The 25638-nt window shown below is 41.0% G+C and overlaps 1 protein-coding gene across 1 annotated transcript in view; it reads right to left on the bottom strand.

Moving 5' to 3' along the window:
• PDZD8 (PDZ domain containing 8) overlaps window positions 1-25638 on the bottom strand; it is an 83202-nt gene that overhangs the window by 23867 nt on the left and 33697 nt on the right. The window contains exon 3 of the mRNA XM_019555965.1: window positions 22500-22602. Coding sequence (XP_019411510.1) covers window positions 22500-22602 — 103 coding nt within the window. The remainder of the gene's footprint in view (window positions 1-22499; window positions 22603-25638) is intronic.

Raw genomic sequence — 25638 nt, 5'->3', positions numbered from 1 at the left:
ACTGACTGGCTGCCAGCCATCTGTGCAATCATTCAGTCTCCCCAGCACACCTATGGCCTTGCAAAATCCTGTATACCAATTCTAGGTATGTGCACCTCCACTGTACCTGAGTACAATTAAGAATGGGAAAAGCCAGTCTCAAGACAAAACTTCCTTTCTGGAGTGAATACTTGACCACTGTTACGTAGTCTAGTTCTATGACTATTGGCCTTTATGTAATAATTAAACTATATCAATTCCCAATGAAAATGTAATAAAGAGATCGGCTTAAGAGTAAAAATGTCCAACTTTTAAGTTCTGCTTTTCTTTTCAAATAGAAATGGGACTTAGCTGCCATTTTATTTTATTTTATTTTATTTTTTTTACCAACTCTGTTTTGAAAAATTAAATACCCAGTGGAGTCTCTCGGGAGCTACCCCACTGCAGAACTGACTTGGAACCATGAGAAATTATCTTATATCAAGGTATCCACTGCATTCAAATGGCATCACTGAAAAACAAACATGGTAAGTCAATGCACTCTGAAGAGCAATCCAGGAAGAAGGTGTCCAATTTGATTTCTTTCCAATTGGAGTAGTGGGAACTCAACTTTTTTACGGTGCAGTTGGATAAATTTGAGAAACATTATAATATGTGATGCCTGATGCATCACAGGACTGGACCTGGTGATATAGCCTGGTGTTCAAGACAATGCTTGCCCCTCAGTTACACTGGCACAAATTAAGTCCACTAAAATAAAACATTTACACACTGAGGAAAAAAATCTGGCCTATTCATTGATACAACAGAGATATCAGGCAACAAGTCAAATGACTGATGTGTTATTAGAAAAAAAATAGTTATTACCATCAAGTATAAATTTAAATATTTTATCTTCCCAAACTTACCAGTACTAGGTATCTGCATCAGGTCTGAATGCATGAGGGTTTTTTCAGCTTGCTTAGATTTGAACAATAATTTTTTGACTGTGAAAAGCTTTATCAATGCAGAAGAAAATGTGTTTGCAGCCTGCTTTTATTTGAAGGCTGGACATCCAATGGTGCCCCATGTCCTCTTCTCTGCAAGTCCGTCGAGATTTAAGGAAGCAGGCCGTGTCAACAATGCTAGAAAGGAGTTGACTCCCCCCAGTTCATAAAAATGGTAAAAATGGAAATGCACCCAAAATGGTGTAGTATTTGCAGAAGTGCTGTCTTCACCAAGTCCTAAACTCTAGCCCTAAAATAGTCCCCCTCAAATACACATAACTCAGATCTTTTGGATGTACATCATAATTGGGTACCAAACACTTCTGCCTTTGTTCACTTGTGAGTTATTTTAAGGTAAAATAATTTTCCTTTTCCTTTGAGGTTTCTCTATAAAAAAAATAGTTGGCATGATTTTTGTCACCAATTCTTTGAATCAAATTTTTTGTAAAAATGCACTGTTAAAAGCAATCAAGTTGAAATCAGAATATTCAGGTTCTGAAGATGACATATATATGCAGCCCGATGAATGCTTAATAGCTCTTAAAGGCAAGATGCATGGAATCAGCCTTCAGCTCTTTCAGAACTAGTTAGTGCAACTACCTACTCGCCTTATAGTTATGGGAGAATAAGGACTTATGTTAATCGACCGGGGGCAACTGATACCTGTTCTTCCACAAAACAATACTTCTTTCCAACACAATTCAAAACAAACTGAAGACCTATTAAAAAATAGTGAAATATTATAATCAAGTCTTAGAGAAAAATACGGCGGACAGGAGCAGAAGACTATACTCATCTGGGCCTGCGGACAGCAGTCTGCCTGTCACCATGTGAGAAAATTGCTGCAAACTACATTTCTTGGTTCGCTTTGTCCCCCCCAACCTTTGGGTCACTAAAGACTGTTGAAGGTTATGCTTAAAAAAAGAAAAGAAAATCCAGGCTCCAAAACCCATAAAAGCAAAAGCAACAGCTGGGACTACACTGATATACTTAGTCTCTGGGGTAACAACAGCCAGACTGTTGTTACAGGACATTCTGCTGTATAAAGGTAGGAAGCACCATTTCGGTTTGTCCTGTGCAGACACAGAGATTAAAATGTTTTAAAATAATAATAAAAGTAAATCACAATACTAGTAATTTCTCATTTTAAAAAATTGCACAAACATAAAAAACTAAGAAAAATGAGCGTTACTGTAGACCTTTACACTTTGCAGAAAATTGAAAATCAAGTTGTTCTTTGAAGTTAACTTGACAGTATAAAATTCAGCCTGTTAGACTGTGGGCAACACAAACTATAACTACATAAATAATATTTTTAAACCCTTAAGAAAAATTGTAAAGTGATCACACATCATTGCTGTTTGAACTCAAAAGCCGTGAAGAAAGAAAACCTACTGTATTTGAATTATTACCCTGCAATACTCTTGTATTTCATCTTTTTAAAATCCTATTGAAGTCTCATTTTGTGCTTTTGATTTGTAGCTAATTTAAATTTTATTTGAGCCTTCCAATAAAAATTGAGCTCTAAGTAAAGGAAGTTAGGCAGAGGTTGTTATGGAAACTCTAGCAAGCGTATGTGCTGGTTTTGCCCTTTTTTGTTACTACTTACAACAAAAAAGCATTATTTTTCTGTATTGTGTAAATAACACTGAACTGTGCAGATTACTTACCATGATGCACCAGTAAGTTGCTTTATTTCCTATTAACAACATTTGCCATCCTTCAAATGTCAGTAGAAAATCAAGAGAACAAACCCATGTTTTCATCACATAGAGCTTGCTTTTCTTGTTGATCTCTCAGGGTTCATAAAAATACTGTTTGACTTGCGTACTTGAATGCCATCTAAAGAATAGCATAGTAAGATAATTAAAACCAAAAGAACGCTACACTACATTGCATTCTGGTATTTATATGACTTAATAGTTTAGATCCCAGAGTGGGAATATAACTTGATTTGTGTGCTATTTTATTGCAACAACCCTTTGACGGATTGAATTGGAAACAACTTTACTATGCTGCATGCAAAAAGTCAACAGCAGTGGGTAAATACAGTATTATTAAGAAGTGATGAAATGCAGTAGTGTTTTGTTTACAATTATTAAACAGTCGTCATTTTAGAGCATGACAAAAATTAATTTACTTATGGGACACCTGCATGTCTTTCACAACAATAATTGGTTGTACTGTAGTTAAGTGCTTTTTTATTTATTTATTTATTTATTATTGTGTTTATAGTTTACATTTATAATGTTATGAAATCACTGATACTTCCTTCAAAAAGGAATTAGGTATTTCACCGAGCACCAACAATATTCAAAGTTACCAGAATGAACTACAAAACATTTGAGAAAAGATATTACACCTCGTGCTCGAGGGTTTAAATGTTGGTGGCAGGGTGCAGACAGTCCTATATGGCCAGGTACAGACATTATACTTGTACCAGTATAAGAAATCAGAAACCGGGCCACGCCTGTCACAGAACAGAAGTCTGGGATACAAAACCAGCCTATACCCATAGCAGAACAGAAGTTAAACACAGACTAGTTTAAAAATGGCAGAACCTGGTCTAAGACTTGCCCCCACTGCCACCCCAACCAAAGGGTGAACGCATGTTCTGTTCGCTACTGACCTAAACTACGCTGGTTATAGGAACCCATGTAATTCAGATCATTTCCACCCTGGGCTTTCTGAATGTCCGACACCAAGCCCAAAGGCCTTTTGTAGTGTTCTTATACTGGATCACACAGACCTCTTACATAAGCCCCTGATCAGTTCAGCAACACTTATACACAGGCACGTGTTTTAAGGTAACCTTAAGAATTTCATTTCCTCTGCTGATTTTGGGTGACTTCTCTTTGGCCCAGGAGAGAAGAACCTGTGATTATTTTTATTAGCATGAAGGATGGGTGATTCTATACTGGACCTAAAGTGGTTAATTTTCAGGTTACTACCTTTATCAATCGATTCAGAAGGGGAAAAGGAGTCTCTTCATTTAAAAAAAAATGCGTAACGAGGTAAGATTTTGATTATGTAAGTAAATAAATAACATCAAAGACCGGAACCCAAGAAATATAACTTGGTCCTCTCAGTAATTACCAAAGCCATGGGTGCACTGGCTGATCACGTTAGGGTGCTTTCTTTCATGGGATGTTGCTGTCTTCCAACTGCTGATGGCAGCAAAAGGCACCAAGTTTAACACGGGGCATTGCCAAGGTAATTGCTTTATCTTGGCCACTAGAATTTTGGTACTAGTTACAATTTTGAATTACAAGCTTTAAAAAGAAAAAAAAAATTCTAAAAGCACACAATAAACTTGACTATAAGGGAACTGAAAATAAACCTTACTAAAACATTTAAGATACCAACACCCCCTCCCCCCCAATTATTTGTTAAGTTAAACAGAGTTAAATCAATTGCACAAAGGTACTTTCACACTTACAGTACATGATAATTATCAAGCAGGGATTTTATTGCACTAACTATTCAAAATAAATGGAAGTGACACTGCTTCTCTAACTGAACCAACCAAAGTGTATAGATAATGAAGACCACTGCACAGAAATAATGCGTTTTGCATGTGTAAAATCTATTTGCTCTCAATTTGCATGTCAGCTACATGACCTTTGGGCAGCAGGCGCCATTTTAAAATGCTTGCTCACAGTACAGTCACCAAATGCCTGTTCAGTTTAAAAACTTAATAGTTTTCCTAACCTTTGTTCTTCTCAGAAGCTGATGTGATATGATTACCCCTTACTCAAAGTGCAGCTTAAATTTTGGACCTCTTCCGTGCAGCTTTATTTAGTAATTTACTTGCAATTCTTTTACCGTGTGGCGAGTAATCCCATAACAATGCCTTCCTGTTTTAGCTTTCCTTTACTGCCAGGAATTAAACTCTGTTTTTCTAAAAATCATATTGTTCAGATCAAACTATATTAATACCCATGCTGTCACAGTTTATATTCAATTACATACAATTTTCAAACCTCAGCCTAACCTGTTAAGTAGGCAGTTACTACCACTAACAGTAGTTGAAACAAAAAAGATGCACAACTACAAGCTTTCAAAGCAAGAATTTTATGCAGGTTTCCTGTGAATGCACCAATTCCTTTCAAATGTTTCTAAAGCTACTGTAAAATTAAGCTTAAGCAAGCCAATGTTCATGCCAGTTTACTCCATCATATAAAGAAGCATTCTCTAAATTATGGGGAAAAAGGCAATCAAATTCACATATTGCATTTGTCATGCTACTTTGACCAAAGACATAGCCAAGTATGTTGTTACAGTGCTGGAAATTTAAGTCATTCTATATATTAGATTTACATCCTGCCGTGCAAGTTTCCTAACCTCTTTGTAACTTAGCACAAAACAGGTTAAGGTCATTCATACCTCATCACACAACACACGAGTCCTCTGTACAATTTAACTTCTTTTTTGAAGAACATGTTAATAATCTACCAGGTAGGTGAAAGAGTCACGATTTAAACATATATTGTAATGGTAGGCGCTTGCACTTCTCCAGTTCTGCTTCATGATGGAGAGATGCCGCATCAGCACGGATTCCCTTAAACAGTTGCCCCTTCGCTCACTGCCCCCATTTAGTGTGCATCAATAGGGAAGGAAATTGCAGCCTTTTTCTTAGGCATACTTCCTCCTGACCCCAACACACCTTGCTCCTCTTACCCGTCTCACCTCTGGTCTCCTCTCCCCCGCAGCCCGCCCAGCTACCCACAAATGCCCTTTCCACCAGAGGTTCTGTGGCGCAAACGCTAAGCTGCGTAGGGCGCCACGCAGCATCAGTGAGAATCCAGCGGGAGACACGCATGACAACTCTGTCCCACTACGGTATTTTGGGAGTTTGTGGAAGGGTAGACTCTTCCACGACTACTCTCGACTCGGTCCACACAATTCCAGCTCCTGAAACACGACCAGCAGAGAAACTAATTTCTGTGAAAGTCAAATTCTTCACTATGGCTAGAAACTGTTTATTTCTAATGATGAGAGGATAAGCCTTTAATGAGCTTTTTATATTTCCCTGGTTGCTGTATTTAAAGCCTATGAATTAGTGATACTAAGGTAAGCCCTGTATGTAAGCAGATTGTGGGGTCTAAAGCCCTTGTGCAGATCAAATGTTAAGAATCTGGAGGCTGCTAGTGCTGGTGCATGTAAGCAAGGAAATTAGCAGACAATTTCTTCTTAACTGTGATAAATTTAGGTTAAAAAACCCTCTTTTTTAAAACCCTCTTTCAGCATTTGAAGCACCAATGCATGCAGAGCAAATATAGGAAGGACATACACTGATCCCTGTAAAAAAAAAAAAAAAACCTCTTCCTTTGAAGAGACCAACAGCAATTCTTTGTCCAACTGCTAGTCTTCAAGGGATTAACTCCAGCGTAACTGCTCCCATGTGCTAAGCAAACATCTACTTTACTCGGGCTCAAGCAGTTTAGAGGAAGCGGAGGGGCTTTTGTGCTGTCACACTCAGAACGACAGCCAGACGTACCAAGTGTGGAGTCATGCTTTGGGGAAAGTTAGCCAACTGCTAAAAGCAGACCACGAACTAAAATGTTCCTTTCCAGAGTTTTTGGGAATCAAACATAATGTAGCCTCTCTGCCGTAGGATTCACCTATGACAGCAGAATCCAGAATTGCGACGGGAATCCCAAGAGCTGACCTAGTTGTTTTATTTTTTTTTTTCCTTAAACTGGTAAGATTTTTCAGAGATTTGTAAAATTTCAGGAGTCGGTAAAAGCAGAAAAATAATCGTTTGTGACAGGGACACCAGAATAATTCATTTAAAGTTTGTTGGGTTTTTTGTTTTGTTTTTGGCCATTCCCCAATGAGAGTTCAGTCAGGGAACCCCAAAAGAAACTGCTTTGGCTCATCTGCTACAGCAGCAAGCTGAGCTCCCAGGCTAGCTAAACCTCAGTCTCCTAGGTCCATGCCCTGACTTCACTTCAGATGGAGTACCACTGTTCTCTCTCTCCCAAGAAGGACCTGGGTTATACAAGTCTGTGATCCACCTGTTCTTACCAGGTGGTCTAGATGAGTATGGGCCTCTATCAGAGAATGACAAGCAAGGTTTTCTGAGTAACTTTTCAGCTTGGAAAGGACACAGATGTAAGGAAAAGCACTCTGGCTAGGGACAAAAGTTACACAAACTGGTTCAAGTGATCAGAAACTGGTTTAAACCCGTAACACAATGCAAGTTCAGTGCATACAACCCAGTTTCAAAATGGCTGAAACTGATTTAAGACAAACCTGGGTGGATGTAGCATCTGACTTCACTGATGTGGGTCAAGCTAGTTTATGGATCTTCTGTCACAGACCCCTTCCCGGTTCAAGTTAAACCAGAGTCCCTCAGCATCCCAGCATGCTCTGCAGCCCTGGGTTGGGCTGTGCTCTCTGCTCCATAGAGCAGGGCCAGCCCTGCCCCTCTGTTCTCTAGCCAGGGGCAGGTATGGCCAGACACCAGCCAGCATGGCACCCTGAGGCAAAGGGAGCAGGGAAAGGGGTTATTCCCACCCTACCCCCTCCTACCAGGGGACAGTAGCTGAGGTCTTCATGGCCAGGATATAGTAACCTGTCAGGCATTCACTCCATCCCCACTCTGGTAGCAAGGGTGGGGCATGGCCAGAGCCAGCAGCCGCCTGCCGAGACTATGTACTGGCTGGGGCTGACGGTGTTCTTCTTCTTTAGCGGGAGCTTTAGGGCAGTGCCTGGAGCTCTGGCTCCAGTTCCAGCTGCCTTCTGCCCACTCCACCTGTCCAGCACAATGAGCAGCCCCTGTGGGGGAACAGGTGGAAAGCAACCGGAACTGGAGCCAGAGCTCCATGTGCTGAGCAAAAACTGCAGAGCTAAAGCTTCCACCCACCCAGAGCTGCACAGCAACAGCTGGAAGCAAGGAAGACAGAAGTGCCCCGCCAGCCCCGACCAGCACACAACCTACGATGTGGCTGCTGCACGGGACAGAGGCATGGAAGGGCCTGCAAGCCCCTCTGGTGGGCAGCTGCCAGGTTCCAGGCCCACTGGTGCCTCCGAGCCAGCCTGGGTGGCCTGCTGCTCAGCCAGCCATCACCTGTGCCCCCAGCCCAATCTGAGGGCCTGGACCCCGTTGCCCAGTCCAGGCCAGACCCTGTGCATCCACCCTCAGTAGCACCAGCCCAGCTCAGCACTGCAGCCCCAGCCCCTGGCAGATGGCAGGGCCACGCAAAGATGCAATGTTGCCCTACTGATTGTGAGTGCCTCTTTTTTGGTCCCCACCTGTCAATATCTAAGTCCTGATTCCACCCTCCCTTCTACCAGGTACTCACTGAAAATAACCTCTAATGGAGCAGTGGAAACTAGATCAAAATGGCTTTAAACTGGCACCTGGAAAAAGAAACATCCCAAATTAGTGGGCACTTGAATAATTTGATTAGGTTAAGGTGATTGGGACCTACAGATAGATTTATTCCACCTGACCGCTTGTAGAGGGAGCATTTTAACTGACAGTAGAATGCAAATACTCCTTTTTTTCCAGAGATATTCAATATGCACTGTCTACAGGTTTTCTTTATGCAATTAAGTCTGCCATAGCCAACTTTATTAACTCTAAAACAATCTGGTAACCATTCATTTGCATTACAGTTCTCATTCTGCAATTTTACTTTGACTCCAAAAGTTTTTCCAGTATATCAACTAGGTTTTCTATCAATATATGTATTTTTGTTTGTACCACTGCAGAAGGCCTGAAGACACATGCAACATGTACCTGCTAAATACTTGCTTATATACGCTAAAACATTCAATCCAAAAGTTACCTTGAATTTTTATAAAATGTTTAACACTCTCCCTCTATCCATTACGCTACGGAAAAGAGGAGCTGGCAACCACTGAACATCATTCACTCCGAGTAAGAACTGTAGCTAAAAGCCAGTAAGATTTCCCTCCTCCTTCTCTGCAGAGAGGAAACTGCCACAGAGGTCCAGCTGTAAAAATGGAAGTGATGAGAAAAGTGTACTTCAAATGCCACCTTTTTCTCCTCCTCTCTTCTTTCAGATATTGGCCGGACACAAAAGTTAACAGCAATTAACCTTCAATTGCTATTCAGATCATGGTCAAATAAGGAAAAAGCAAATAAAAGCAAATAGCTATGTTTACTGGGTAACAAGAATTAAATTATCCCTGGCTTGAACTGATCATGATTGAGTCTGCCTTATGCATATGTGCATGCTATTTAACGTTTTGTACACTGGTAAGGCCAATCACAAATCACCTGTTTTCTGGGAAATGAAAAGGGCTTAACTGAATACATATTCACTTTTAACAGAAGCAATATTATATTATTTTGCTATAGCCAAAAAAACAAACAAAAAACCAACAAGGGAAAGCTAAGAACTGGCATTTCTTGAGGGGCCCCTTGAGTCCAAAAAAGTTGAGAACCACGGTAATACTGGAATGGCATTTTTAAAAGCCATATAGAAACGGAAAAAAAAAAAGACTTGAAGTTCCAGCAGCTTGAAATTATGGCAACTCTTCCATACTTCACACAAAATGCACTTCTTTCTAAAGAGATTTTTACTTTTTTGCTATATGTTAAGCCACGTGTCCTGACAGACAGGAAAAAGTTCATGCTAGAGTAAAGAGTTTAATTTTCATAATATTATTTGAAACTAGCAGTTACCTGGCACCGAAAACCAAGAGGTCTTGGCCACTCCCACAGTCTGGTTTCTGTCAGTCATATACATTTCTTTCACATTAAAAACTCTTAGGTCTTGGTCAACATTATTTCTCTACCTCCTCCTTGGTCAGTCAAATCAAGTATCATATGGATTCATAGATTCAGGTCACAAATCCATACAAAACAACAGGCCTTGCGTAAGTGAAGTATGGCCTCTCTTTGTAGTTATTTGGATCTTGACCATGATCATGTCTGTCCTGCCAAGGGGATAATCTTAATTTGTATGCCCTTGCTTTAAAGTGAATATATATTTAGCTTCGGTACCACTTAAGGATTAGTTACAATGGTATTTCAACTACAAGGACATCCCCATTCTTATGAATCTTATTATTCTGCTTTTTTTTTTTTTTTTTTAATGTTTCCAACAGTTGGTTACATTGAAGTTCCTAAAAGATATAGCTTAGAAGACAATGTGCAAGTCCAAGTGACTTTTGTATATATAATCCCACACTGTTCAACATCTTCATCAGTGACTTGGACGAGGGGGTAAAAAGCACCCTGTTCAAATTTGCTGATGACACTAAGATGTGGGGGGAGATGCACCTGGGGAGGAAGAACCAGCACCATACCTACAGGCTGGGGAACTCCCTTCTCGTCAGTGCAGAGGAGGAAAAGGGTCTTGGAGTCATCATTGACTCCAAAATGAACATGGGCCGGCAGTGTGGGGAGGCAGTCAGGAAGGCCAACCGTACCTTGCCATGCATCCACAGATGCAGCTGGAGTACTGCGTCCAGTTCTGGGCGCCGCACTTCAAGAGGGATGTCGACAGCATGGAGAGGGTCCAGAGGAGGCCACCCGCGTGATCAGGGGGCAGCAGGGCAGGCCCTACGAGGAGAGGCTCAGGGACCTGAACCTGTTCAATCTTCACAAGAGAAGGCTGAGGGGGGATCTAGTAGCCTGTTTCGAACTAGTCAGAGGGGACCCGCAGGCACTGGGGAAGTCCCTGTTCCCCTGAGCACTACCAGGAGTGACCAGGAATAACGGTCACAAACTGGCAGAGGGTAGACTCAGGCTGGACATCAGGAAGCACTACTTCACTGTCAGGACAGCTAGGATCTGGAAACAGCTTCCAAGAGAAGTGGTGCAGGCTCCTACCCTGGGGGTGTTTAAGAGGAGGCTGGATGAACACCTTGCTGGGGTCGTTTGACCCCGGTACTCTTTCCTGCCATGGCAGGCGGTCGGACTCGATGATCTGCTCAGGTCCCTTCCGACTCTAGAAACGATGAAACTATGGAACTAAGTAGGCCCCAGACAAAGGCTTCCCTTTAGCAGTATGGTCAGCTATAAGTTTTTTGGAAAAGTGGACTGTCGTGGATGGTCTTTTGAAAATGGAGCAACAAAAGGGTAGTTCTTACCTGATGTTTTAAAAGAACAAAAGTAAATACTATCAATTTGTATTTTGCTTTTTTTGTTTGTTTCTTTGTTCATTACAGCATCAGTTTCGATGTACACTAATTTTACGATTTTATGACATGGAAGTAAAAATATATATTCAATCACATACATTTTTAGTGGGATTAGGAACACTTACTGGCACTGACTGCAATGTCCAAATATTTCCCAGTACGGAAGTAATTTACTTATGGCCAGCTGCCTCTGCTCTGAGGCTTCTTCCGTTTATCTTGCTCTGAATCAATAAACAGATTTTTGTTCAGTGACTGAGCTTTTTCAGCTAACCTCCTCCCCCTACCCCCACCTCTTTTTTGGCAAGACACAATCACTTGCAGAAAGGACCAGTAGTTGCCCAGGCCCAGCCACTAATCTCTCTACTTGATCAGGTTCTGACATGGAAAGAAACGTTACCGCCAGTTAAACTCTGTCACATGGCAGATGGCCAGTCTTTCCTGTACATCATAGCTTTGACACACTAATGTTTCAGTAAGTCTTCTAAAATTTCTCCCCGGAGTTTTCTGACAGCATTACACTGATGAGAAAATGGGTCAACAGCAAGTGGATGGCTTTAAAACACGAGTAACAAGAAGTGAGAAGATAGATGATCATGGGGAAGAATCATCCTTAAAGCATGCTGCTAACAAATTCAAATACACTCACGCTTAGCACATCATGCTCATAGTAAAAAAGAAAGAAAATAAGCTAAATACTGATGAGATTTTATACACACACACCCACCCACCCACCAATTGGGAACAGCCACAATGAAGTCGGTGGAATTAGCACACACAAAGAGATCAGAATCAGTTTCAGTATGCTGCTCAAAATGTGATACCAAACATTTGGGTAACCAAAAGCTAAATTTAAAACTTTTGTTTTTTGTAATTATGAGTGTAACTTGGTGAAAACATTTTTAAAACTAAGATTATATTTGCAGAGAGAATTATGTGACAGTTTTTCCTGCATAAATTTAACAACTTTAGGTGGAATCTCTCCAGAATCTAGCCCTATTGAGTTGCTTTTGTTCACTGAAAATGTGCTTCATACTCCAAAATTCCATAAGAAATCATCTAAAATTAGGAATATGATTTTCGCTGGAAATAAGAACTGCTCTCTCATTTGCAAGAAACTTATCTAGTTCATGATATGATATGGAAAACAACTTTAACTTTAATGATAATTATTGCCAGAGGTGACTGGGCAATGCAGCTGAAAGATAGCAAGCTAGATGTGAAAGCAGGAAATGCACAAGCTGGCAGTGATGTTGTCATATTTTCCCTGGTGAGACTATGAAAGTCTCTGCATAGGAAAGAAATTGAAGCCGTTAGAAGCAGACATACAAGATCATGCTCCTTTGGATGTGGATAAGAACCGATAAAGGCTTGGACAAGATGAAGAATTAAAAAGTAAAAATCATTACATTAGTGTTTATACAAATGGGCTTAAAACAATGTTTAGGCATTGTAGTTCTATAATGTATGTACTTGAACAAATTTTGTTACTGGATGATTCAGTGAGCTAGATTTTCTCTTGTAATTAGGAGGTTCTTAATATAGCTTACCTATTTGCCCCCAAGTATCTCTCCGGATTGGTATACTTGTGGTACAAGAGTTAACACATTTGCTGGGTGGTTATTTTTCTGTTTTTCTGCTTCTCTGTGGAATAGGTCATTCGAACACTGAAATGTTTTATCTCAATCCTATATTTACCAGTAGCACTGAGAGACCTGGATGCTATAAAAATACTTTATATTGATATTGAAAAATATAAATTTTCTTCCACCAAAAGCTATCTGAACTCTAGGAATGGCTAGTCTCTCCTTAGAAATAAATTACTAGGTCAGATATTTAACCGGGAGGTCAGAATAGTTCTACTGGTCTTCATGAAAGCAGGGAATATATTTTACAGCTGGCCCAGGTGTGGTCCGCGGTGAGCCGACTGTAAAAGATGGCAGGCGAGATCAGCAGGCGAGAAGATCCCCTTCTCTCCCCCCTCACCCACTGACTCCTCAATCTACATTTTCACTGACCGCCTGTCTTGTATGCAGCCCAGCCCGGCCTCTGGCTTCTTTACTTTTCATTCCATCCAGGAAGAGCACACACCAACTGCAGATACTTCCTTAGCCTGACAAAGGGTTTCTGAACCCGAAAATTTGCTTAAAAATTGTTTTCCAACTATTTAAGTTGGTTTAATAAAAGATATCAGATTCACCCAAAGAACTTTGTCTGCCTTGGAAGTATCAGTTCACTAACGGAAGAGTGTGGGTGACATAAACCATGTTAAAAAAAAAAGTAAGGCTCTCTGCCACCATCCTAAACACAAGCAACAGCCAATTTGAGCATGATATCTGCAACGCTTTGCTGTAGGACACCACACAAACAGGTGAGGAAGTCATTCCAGAAATGCAGTGAATTACCCAGAAACCGTCTTGTTTACACTGGTCAATAAAACACTGTTATCTCTCTTACAATAGGCCACACTGTTTATTCAAACACAGTTAGCCTTCAAGCACAGGCCACCTATTTATTTAGTGAGATCAGCTATCACTGTAAATCAATTTCTTTGCAAATGAGAAATACAGCTGTCTGCAAAACCTACTTAAAACTCCTTCCTGCATCCAATATTTATATGTGTAGCAGAGCAGATTACCACGAGAATACAAAAAAGGTCATCAGCACAGTGTATCTCGGCAAGTGAAAATGGTGCTGCTACTCTTCAGTTGTATAGCTGATCCGAGGGACAGTCATGTTGCATTTACTTTGGTGTGCGTGTGTGTGTGCTCGCGCGCACATGCATGAGCATATGTATACTGCTTTACAAGCAGCTTTATTTCCTTTTTTAACTATGTGTGTACCACATTATCATCACAGGTACAGAGCTATTCTATTAAAAATATACGCAATTCAAAGATTCACAAAACAAGTGTGTTATCACCTCAGTCACCTTTATGAAGTTTGGCTGTATAGGACTCCACTGTTAAAATAATTTTTGCCTTTAACGTGCTGAAATGCTTTAGGAAAGAGGAGGCCCGGTCTCTTGATCCTGCAGGAAGCTTCTGCAAGGTTCTCCGTATTGGAACCGTTATACAAAAGGATGCCCGTGGAATTAAGATTTAGCTCCACCCACAGATCCTGCAGGTTGTACACATTTCTAAGGGGATCAGTAGCAACACTACTCTTGCAGGGAATCCAGCAGCTATTAAACATGGGTTGTAAGGCCTTCCTAACATCTTCTATAGGACGATAAAGAGCAGCAGCAAACGCCATGTTTAGGGTATAAATTCAAATCTAAATCCCCAGCAGTTTTTGGTTGCTTATAAACTTTTGACTCTCATTATTCAGGTGGAATACTTTTTTTTTTTTTACTGCTTGTTATTTGGCTGAATGTTCAAAGTCTGAAAATTATTTCGAAGTCGGGCTAATCAAGTGCCAGAATGCCATTTTCATGTCAAGATTTCATGACTTTTGATGTACTCGTCTTACTAGCCAGTTTTCATATGGCGTGTTCGATCTGAACAACAAGCTAGGCTGTGTCCCACAAACCACAGCCACTGGTTGGGACTTGTACACTGTTGCTACATCTCAGGAAGACCCAAGAGGGATTACGTCTTAGAGGAGGAACATGACATTGGAAGCCAAGTGATAGCGAATATGAGAATTACAAAACCAGCCTCTGCACAAAATGCCCCTGGCCTCGCTGGCTGGCTGGCTAGTAGTATCAAAAAGGGGAGGCATGGCCATGGCTTTGCTCCTCCCTCATCTTCTCCGGACACTGCGTCCCCTCAGATGCAAGGAGTCCCTGATTCTCCACCAGGGTGCCGAAGCACCCTGGGGTGCCATGAGACCTTTTAAAGGTGCTACAAGGTATAAAGAGATAAGGGGAAACTCAGGATTGTCCCTGCCTGGTCACTGAAACGCCTCAACTACCCTGACCCTCTGCAAAGAGTTAAGTACTGTAATAAATAAATTAGTTTTTGGAATGGGGTGCTGCTCAATTAACATAAGCTCTCAGGTGAATCTGATATTTTATGAGACCAACTTAAATAGTTGGAAAAAAAAGTTTTAAGTAAGCTTTTGGGTTTAAAAACCCTTCATCAAGCTGAGGAAGTTTCTGCAGTTGGGTGTGTGCTCTTCCTGGGTGGAAGGAAAAGCAAAGCCAGAGGCTGGGCTGGTATGCATACAAGTCAAATAAGGGGTGCCTCAAATCTGAAAGGCTGAGAAACACTGCCTAGGCACAGGGCCTGCAAGGGTTTCTAACCTTTTCACAAATAGGCAGAAAGAGGTGTGGTGTCATGTAAATCAAAGGTTCCTTCAGGCACAATCTGGCCCAATGTGACTATGTTCTCAAAGACTATTGCACCTTGCACAGGTAAGAAGTGGAGATAAGGTTGGAGAAGCTGTAAAAATAGTTCCAACAGCTATGCACCAAACACAGTGCAACCCAGTTTTACAGAATGTCTTTGGTTAAACAGGAAAAGGGGTGTGTTAAGCCTGAAGTTAAAATGTTGAAAAGCTCAAGACGAGAGGAGGGAAAAACAACTTGCTGGCCTTCAAGTTTATTTGAAAGATGGATTACCAAATATTATGTAAGGCGCAAATCTCAGAACTATTCCCCATTGTATTTACAAATATTATCAAATTTTACAAGACCATGAATTTTCATAAAAAGTGACATTTTCAAAAAGCTTTCCTTGCTTTAATCCTTCTCTTTTTCTTTTGATAGGATTAGACAATGAAATGGCAGACTATTAAATAAGCACACCAAAATGCTAACTGTGAGGCATTTGGCTTTACATATTTATAAATTAGTGTTTCACAGTCACTTCAAATTTGACATTACAGTTCAGTATCTTCAAGCAACTCATTGCAATAAGTGTTGAATTTGATTTATATGGTCCTTCATTTTCCACACATGCCAAATAATTATTTTTTAAAAACACCTATAAATTTGGTTTAATGAAAGACCAAAAAAGAAACGTGACTTTTTTTTTTTAAATTAAAAATGAAAATGAAAAACGTGAGCTTTCTTGCCTAAATCCATTAAAAAAAATTCCACACAGACAGTTAGTCATTCAGGGTCCAAATATTATCTTGCAAAAGGTGAGATCTCTGCCAACCTATTCATCTGAAAGGATGGACTGCTTGCTGTGGAAGTCTTGGGACTCCAAGCATTACCTGAAAATACTTTAATAACAAGTCTCCTAATATTTCTCAGATTATCTGCCTAGCCATTTGTAAATCACATCATTTCTTATTTAATAACCATGGTAAAGAAGTTTCATTTTTAGTTGTGAATAGGTCTGGATTAATTTCTTTCGACAGATCTTTAAAGCTGGTAGCAGAGGATAGAACACTCCCAAGGTTAAAAAAAACACAACTGTGCAGTATGAAAATGTGTACAAACCCTCCGGCTAGTCAATACTTTGACAATCTTGCAGTACCAATAACAGTTGAATATTTGTTAGCACACAGATTATGAAAGGAAGACAAGTAAGAGTTAGGTCTCAGCTCCAAAAAAAATTGAATCACATTTGATACATAGCCCAAAGAAATGGAAGAGGCATTAGTCCAGCTACATTTTCCCCAGCCTTGCCATTATTAAATAACTTGATAAAGGTATTGTTTTGTTTAGTTTCCAGTACAACAGAAAGCATGCATACGTGGAGAGAGAGAGAGAGAGAGAGAGAAAGAGAGAACACATTACATATTATGGATGCACACTACTATTTGTATTATTTTCCATTTACACAAATAATAAAAAGGACATACTCTCCATAATCTACGTGACCTCCCTGGGCAAGACTTGCACAGATAAGTAGCTAGTTAATTCAGCTGAAATACCCTTTCTTCCCATTGTACAAGAGAGGATTGCAAAACCACTCACTGTATATACACAATTCTCACTTCTAGGCTTCTGTCCCTCTTGCTAGGATTATATACACTACTGCTTTTTATACCTGAAGAGGCCTGCTTTGAGAGCTCCTGTGGAATTAGACAGCCCTTTTGGGAGTTTTATAAAAGAGTACCTCTCTCAGCACAGACATTCATCTCCATCGCTACAAAGCTGAATTTGGACTACCAATACTCTGTAGAGTAAAACTGGCAACTGAGTCTTGCTTCAAATATTACACAGGAGTGTTAGGTGGAGCTATTTTCATTTTATTCATGAGTTCTGCAGAAAAAAAAAATTAGTAATCTTATGCATTACAAAGAGTGTGAATAATTCAAGCGAATAATTCCCACAGAGCTCCCTTAGGCCAGGAATTCTCTCTGTAAATACAATTCAGAGCAAACCCCAAATTCTCTCTTATTATGTAGTCCTCAAACTAAAAAGCTACATGTCATTTCAATGGAAAATTTCCAAAACATCAGGAGCTAGTGCAAGGTATAGCTTCTTGTTAACACAAATATTCCAAATAACTAGCTATACATCAGGATGAGAAATGTAGGAAACCATCCAACTTTAATGATCTGCTCTTTGAACATGGACCCTGTTTATGCATACAATAAATGTGTACAGAAAATCCATGAATAACATTTATTCCAGTACTATCTAATAATACATTTAGAAATGCTGCAAACAATTTTGCATTGGAATGTGTCAATTCATCTCTCTGAGGTCACATGCATGTCTCAAGTTGATGTAATAAACACCTTGGAAGCACAAGACACCCTGGGACTATAACATCCAGTGCATTACTGAAATGTCTACATTTAATAACATAGCATCATTTTTCAAAACTGACATGTACTAATATTCTATAAATAATGAGATCAGATTAAAGTCTCACCATTCATTACAATATATTAAAACTGTCTAAACTTTTATCACCGCTAGTATAATAAAGAAGAATGAAAATGCCAATAACCACAGCAAGTTATGAATATTTTCCTTAGGAATGCTGTAGAAAGTCCAAATCAGATGCTGTGTCTTCATGTAGATACGCAGCTCAACTGAACATATGCAGCTATCTTTCATTTCTCACAAGAATAATCTATTACCCCTTTTGTGTTCATGTATGCATACATTTCTAGTCTTGTTATCAATTCCTTTTCAGTTACTACTGAAAGTTTAACTGTTAAAAGATAGCGGACAACGCAAGAGCAGCAACTTTCCATTGACTCATCTCTTTCCATTACAGCGGAAAGCCAACAAAGCATACAGCACTCTCCGAGGGTACTGGGGCAACTGCTACTGAGATGTGTTCCCAGAAACCCTCAAGTCAGTGCTCTGACAGACTCGCACAGCATGGCCCTTGAGCTAGCATGAAGGCAAAAACTTGTACGTTATTTTGAATCTAATCCACTGATTTTCAACCTCTTCCAACTCAAGGCACCCTTAAAAAATGCCAGCTGTTTGCTCCGACTTGTTTTTTTTGACTAAGGAAAAACAACAGAGCATTTTTTTTTGTTGCAAAGAACTCAGAAAGACCACAACAGGCGAGAATGTTTTTTGACACTATGGATTCCTATTTGATATTTCTGCACTGAGCTTGTACATTCTGTGTAAGGGCTTGCACACTTAGTGCTAATATTGTGCAACACCCTTTAAAGGCTCTTGTGGCATCCTGCTGAGATATTATTCTAGCCTTTCTTTATATTTCTCTTTGAATTTTTGACCGTGAAGGGTGACTTCACCTTTTTATTATAAAAGGTATTACCGGCTATTCAAATTGCTCACTTCAAATGCTATATGGGTCTTACGTTAAGATGATCTGTAATAAACACAACCCTTAAGTAAAATTCCCAGATTCCTTTATGAATGCATTACCCTTAAAAACCTGGGGCCCACAAGATGCTATAGACTACTGATTCTCAGCCAGGATACCACAGCACCCTGGGGTGCTTCCAGATCCTCTGAAGGGTGCCAAGAGGCGTGAGGACATAAGCAAGGTAGGAGGAGGTAAGTAAAAAGATACAAGCTTGGGCTTGTCCCTGCCTAGCTGATCCCCTACCCCCACGGCACAGCCCCTCGCAAGGAGGCAACCACTGTAATACATCAATTCATTTTTAAAAATTTGGTGTGGTTCACAAAAATTATGGAGGGCTGCCTGCAGTCCCGTGAAGGGTGCCTGAGAGTTCAAAAAGGTTGCGAACCTCTGCTGTAGTAAGTAGCTTAAACTTTTAGATAAATACATATGCACTATTTATTAAAAAAAGAAAGATTTTAATGCTATGATGCGTGCTCCCTAACTTAAATTACTTCTGCCTGAGATGACAAAAAAAAATTATGTGGTTTTCACAATAATCAGCACAGTTTCAAGGGAGTTCTCTTGGTATTTCACCTAGTTTACCACTTGAAGAACTGCTACCCACTTACTAACAGCATACTAAAGGCTTTGCTGGATGCACTTAGGTAATTTGGACATTGCTTGCTAATGCACAAAAGTTAGCATACCAAAAATGCATTTATATAGCTGACAGTCTAAGTTACCTAGTTATTTTGTACTTCTTCCCCTTTGTTTTATACAATTAAATAAGAGCTAAACGTTTAAGAACCTTGCCCCCGATATTTTTCTAATGGTCTAAATGCTATTGACCCAGTCTCAACCTTAGTCATCAGTTTATTTGTACTGCCATCTGCTGTCAGGATTACACTACTGCTATGCCAGTAATATTTTAATTTTTGCAATTAATGACACAGCAAAAGGCAGGCATAATATTCCTTCTCACACCTTATAAAATAAGTTTTTGTTTTGTGACATATGCCTTAAATAACAATTGTTCAACACCACATGCTAAACACATTTCTATATACAAATCAATGTAGTTTTAATTGCTAGCACAACAATCCTGCAGACATGAGGGAATATTGGTTGGGACTGCTTTCATGTGAGGAAGTACTAGCAGGACTGGATCCTTATCCCAAAAAATTACAGTATCATAATATACTAGTATAGTATCATTTACTTAACTGGGAGTTCTGGTTGCTATAGGACATATATTAGGAGGCTCAGATAACCTGTACTAAATGATAGTATACCGAGACAAGGCTTTTGCTTATAAGAGTTAATAAAAAGACGGAAAAAACAAAAGATCAAAACGCAACAGCAAAAAACAACAACAAAAAACAGATAATTAAATGACTTCATTATAGCAAAGATTTGTTAAAGTTTCTTTTAAAGATCTTTCAATTTAAACAATACTGTTCAGGAGAATCCTGATTCAGATTAATTACTAGCACTGCTAGCAGGATCTGAAGCTACAACCATACTCAGTTTTCACAGACTCATACACTGCACCTTTTACCTGAGGAACTCTCCCAGATCCTCCCACACAGAGAAGGAAAAAGCATAGTTTATGGACTGTGTCCTGCCAAAATTAGTGCAAACCATCAGTATGATCTGTTTCCCATATACAGGATCACAGTGCTGGAAGGGACCTCACAAGGTCATCTAGTTCAGCCCCTTACTCAGGGATGATCCTAGCCTGAGCAAACAAGGTATCCATCTGACTGCTCTTGAAAACTTCAAGGATGGAGATTCCAGAACTCCTCTAAATAGCCTGTTCCAGTGCTTGACCACCTTCATAGTCAGAAGGTTCCTTCCAATCTCCAAACTCAATTTTCTCTGATGCAGTTTGAGACCGTTGCTCCTGGGTATTTGAAGAATTATTGAATTGTACCCCACCTCCCCAAGTCTTCTGCAGACTACATAACCCAAGTTCTTTCAGCCTTTTCTCACAAGTCATGCTTTTGTTGCATGCTTAATTTATGCCAGCAGTTTTCAAAAACTTTCTGAAGACTTGGAATCCTTTCACATCACTTCTGCTGTGGAACCCCTAAGCCCAATTCCACACAGTCCAGGGGCCCTGGCCCTGCAGGCAGAGCACTGCCTCCAGGCCTGCTCTGCCATTACCTCCAATCTCTCTGCAGAACCCCTGATGACCTACTGCAGAACCCCAGGGTTCCATGGAAAACGGTTTGAAAACCACCAATTTATATAATTATGGAAACGAAACTACAGTAATCGTACACAAGTTATTTGGACAGTCTAAACTTTAGGATAAATAGTTGATACTTAGCAATCCCCAACTGGTTCTCCTGTATACAGCTGATTGCTTCTCCTGCATGTTAATTTCTACCAGAAGACGTTTCTTCCAGTAGAAAAATATCCAGGAACTGAATTGTATAGAAGTTCTTCTAGTTCCGTGGTGAAAGAGCTTCACAGGCATGGTTTCCAGCCATGGGGCACTAGGGGGGTTGCTCCTCGGGCTATGCTCACTCTTAGGAGAGCCCATTAATTGACTGTCTGCCCTGTCCCCTGCCTGGGAAGGGGCAGGCTGTCAAGTGGCGGCTGGCAGCTGCTGAAAAGCAACAGCAGATACAGACAGCTAAGGAGGGTTCCAGCCCCAGGAGAATGCCCCCCAACCCCACCCATCAGCTGACTGGCAGGAGGGAGGCATTTTCTCATGGCGAAGAAGCAGACACAGCAGACTACCTCACCTTGTGCTGCTTCAGGCTGACCCACAGCAGTGCAGGGCAAAGTGGGGGTATTTAATTGCAGCAGCAAGTCTCACTCACCCCACTCTGCTCAGTGTCAGCTGGGCAGCCCATGTGGCAAGGGGAAGCCAGAGGCGCCGAGAACCAGGCATGCAAAGGCTTTCCCCAACCTGGACTCCAAGCCGCTCCAGCTTTCAAGCTGCTGCCCCCACTGCCCAGATAACAGCAAGGGAAATCAGACAGAGAGAATTTCTTGCTGTGTTCAGGAGTTGCTGCTTCCTGACTGCTTCTCTTTGCCCTTCCCTTCCCTCCTGCCACTCAGCTGGGTAGTGGGGGCAGCAAATTAAAAGCTAGGAGGGGCCAGCAGTCTGGCTAGGGGAAAACCCAGTTCCCAGCCACTCTGGCTTCGCCCTGCCATTCAGCTGACCTGGAGCACAGCTGGGCAAGGCAACCTGGTATGTCTCAGCCACAAGGCTTGGGAATCTTGCCACCAGGGCAAAATGCCCAGACCCTACTCTGTACTTGAACTTTAGAATGAGAAGCAAGTGGGGAGCAGCAGGTTACTGCTCCTTCTCTCACCTCCCAGTCTACAGGATGGGGGCAGCTGTCCCCTGCCCCACATCACCTTCTGCAGACCAGAGACCCCAGTCTCAGGAAGACAAAGGAGCCTTTCCCTTGGTTCAACTCCTCTTGGGCCCTGGGAAGAGTTAAGGCAGAGGAAAGTTTGGATGTCTAGTTTCCTGTAAGGGAACCCTGGTTATCCCCAAATAATTTTTCCTGCCAGAGCAGCCATTTTTGATTTGGGAGAAAAAGCTTGGATATCTGCACACTTCGTGTTTCTACTGGGAGAACACCAATTCTCCCCATAAAAAAAGAACACCTGTGTGTGGCCATTGACGACTTAAGCTAAAACTGGAACTCTACAGTCTCAGAAGAGTGTAATCAGAGAAGTTTAAGCCATGTACCATTTCTATGGAACTTACTGTTTTTATGGAACTCCTTGACTTTTCTTCCCAAACATTATTGCTCAGCTCCAGCGTGCAGTGAACATTTGTTTCTCTTTCATAGGATCCAAAAAATAGTAATCTGAAAACAAAAAAACAGCAGTACAAGTATTTTAACAGTTTTATACATAGTCAAATTAGATCAGTACATGCTTTAGGAACAACTTTTTAAAACTTATTCACCTTTTTCATACACTAACAACAGTTCTCTAGTGTTAAAGATTTAGTTTGTACCAAAAAGGAAGTTTTAAAAGACTTCTATGCCCTCTAGTGGAAGAACTGAGTAAATAAAACTGGCCACAGTTTTACTAAAGACAGGGAAGAGATGCAGTTATCTAAGTAAGTAATACTACAGAAATCATTTAGATGTACTAAATGAACAGTGCATAAATTTTTGTGAAACCGCTTCATCAGGTCCTGTGAAAGGACATGCACAGGAGTCTATTAAATAGGGGCAGTTTAATTTCAGTATCTTCTTAAGAGCATTTCCAATGCTCCATCTTTAAGTAGATAAACTGCACGTTTACAAGAAATGGTTTTTTCAAGTCTCTTGACTATTTAAACATTCCTCCCACTGCCAGAACTTCACTACTGATTTACTTGGTTCAACAAGATAAATAAAATTACTGCAACATTTAAGCTAAGATTCCACTTTATAGCAAACTTATTTCTACTTAATGATGCCCATATTCCATCATCAATATGACTTTTCTCTACATAAATGCTAACATCTCCCCCCCTATTTTTCACGTATAAGCTTTTATCCCAAAAGATAGCAAAATTCTTCAACTCAATAATTTGCAGTATAAAATGAAATGCACCAGCCTCTGGGTGCAGAGACACACTCAGGATGCACATAAAGGTAGGCTGCACAATAATAGTTGGCAGATGGATAGCACATTTTGGGATGATGCAAACTCTTCATGGTCACAACAAGCACTGGCTTTTTATTGTCTATACCTTGAATGTCAAATTCATCCCAGACCCTGCGCCAGGGTGGCAGCAGGTCAAGTGGGGCTATATGGGTACTGCCCTCAATCCTGTTCCCTCTTTGCCCCATGGTTGCTGCTGATAACTATGTCCAACAGAACCCCAGGTTCTGCAACAGTTCTGCCCCCTGCTAGCTCTGCCCCCAGATTCATACAGAACTGATAAAAATGGGATCTAGGGTCCCAACCTAAAAGATACTATGTAAAATAACTTCCAATACTCTGAAAATCATCACCCTGAAAGAACAAACAGCAGGGTTGGAATTTTAACCTTAAATTAAAAAAAAAAAAGACTAGTCCTCCCAGTCCCAGGGCACCAAACTGGCAAGCTTTGGAAAAAGACTGCCAAGCAATTCAAGACTCTGCTATTTTTCTAGAGCAGCCACCAACCTGCCTTTTAACATTACATTAAATAGTACACTGAGCAATTGACGTATTTTGGATTCTGATCAAGGAAATGTTTAAAGAGATTAACACACAAATGTGTGCACGTGCGCACACACAGAAATGTTTTAAGTACAACTAAACTGTATGCAAGAGTGTGGATGTGCGTGGATGTGGGTGCAGGGGGAACAAGACAAAGGACGTTAGCAGCTCACAGAGGCAGCATGGGGGGCACATACTCCCTGGATCTGTGGGGCAAGGGTGGGCTGCTACTGTGCGCTCGAGGCTGGAGGTTGAGCTAGCCTCTTCCCAGCAGGGGGCCTGGGTCAAGGCTGTAGCAGTGCTGGGAAAAAGGGGTTATGGGGGTTCAAGCCATCAACAGCATAGTGCAGCAGCATGGAGAAAAAGATCCCAAAGAGCATGGATGTCAGAACACAACCCTGCTTCACTCCGTTTTTCATGTCAAACCTGTCAATTTGATCCATCAGACTGAACTGTGGCCTGCATACTTTCATGGAACGAGCGCATCCTGCTGTGTAATGTTGCAGTGTATTCAATTTTTACCAGGACCTTGAACAAACCTGCTCTGCCGATAGTCTCATTACTCCTACTGCAAGAAGAATGCAGAGGACAAAATAAGCCATGGTATGTAGCATTTATTAACCTGACTAAAGCCGTTGGCACTATCATGTCCACTTTTGATTTTCTTGCTCTGAATCCACAGTGATTCCAGGTAGATGTGGTCAGCAAGTTGTTGCAAGCATTTCAGGATGACTCTAGCAAAAGCCTTGCCTGTGACGTTGAGGAGAGAGATGCCCCTATACTTGTTGCAGTCACTGTTGTCTCCCTTGTTCTTGAACAGAGTGATGACGATGGCATCACGCATGCCCTGGAGCGCTTGATTTTCCTTCCAGCAGCGCACTAGAAGTTGATGAAGATGTGGTAGCAGGTTAGCCTTCTGCACTTGAGAACCTCAGCTGGGATGCCATCCTCCCCCAGTACTTTTCTGCTTGTTAGAGAGTCTATGGCCTTGCCAAGTTCTCCAGGTGTAGGTTTTTTGTCTAGCTGTGCCAGTACACCTAGAGTTGGAAGTTGATCTAGTGCCTCTTTTGAAATGTCTGTTTCATGGGAGTAAAGCCCTAAGTTATGTTCAACCCAGTGTGACATCTGCTTGTTCTTGTCAGCGATTTTTACTTTGCCATCTTGAGACTCGAGGGGGAAAACTCTAGTGACAGCTGGGCCAAGGGCTTTCTTCAGGCCGTCACACATAACTTGCAGGTTTCCTGTGCCTGGGGCAAACTATACATCTTGACATGGGTCAGCCCAGTACAGGTTTGTGCTGCATCTGGCTATTTCTGTACCACTGTCCCAGCATGCTTCAGTTTAGCCTTGAAACTTTGTCGGATTCTGGCTGTGTTTCAGATAGGCTGTATTTTTGGCTTCAACAAGCGGTAGCTCTCTTCCAAGTATGCCTCAAACCAGTCTTTATTTGACAATTTCTTTTTCCCATATACTTCTGTGGCTGTTTCCTGGTAGTAGTTAAATTTTAGCATCTAAATAAATAATTGGGTTTTTAAAGAACTGTCAAAGAAAAGCTTTAGGAATGATTCAGGACCACAATCCCAGTGTGTCTTGGTTTTCTCCCAACCCATGCAACCATATGCCAAGTATGATGGGAAGGGAGAAGGAGACAAAAAGGTCCAATCCTCCTTGTATGGCAAGGGAAGATACCAATCCTTGTAAGC

Source organism: Crocodylus porosus, unplaced genomic scaffold (assembly GCF_001723895.1).
Source record: "Crocodylus porosus isolate Cpor-Errol unplaced genomic scaffold, CroPor_comp1, whole genome shotgun sequence".
NCBI classification, from domain to species: domain Eukaryota; kingdom Metazoa; phylum Chordata; order Crocodylia; family Crocodylidae; genus Crocodylus; species Crocodylus porosus.
This window is presented reverse-complemented; position numbering and strand designations above follow the sequence as displayed.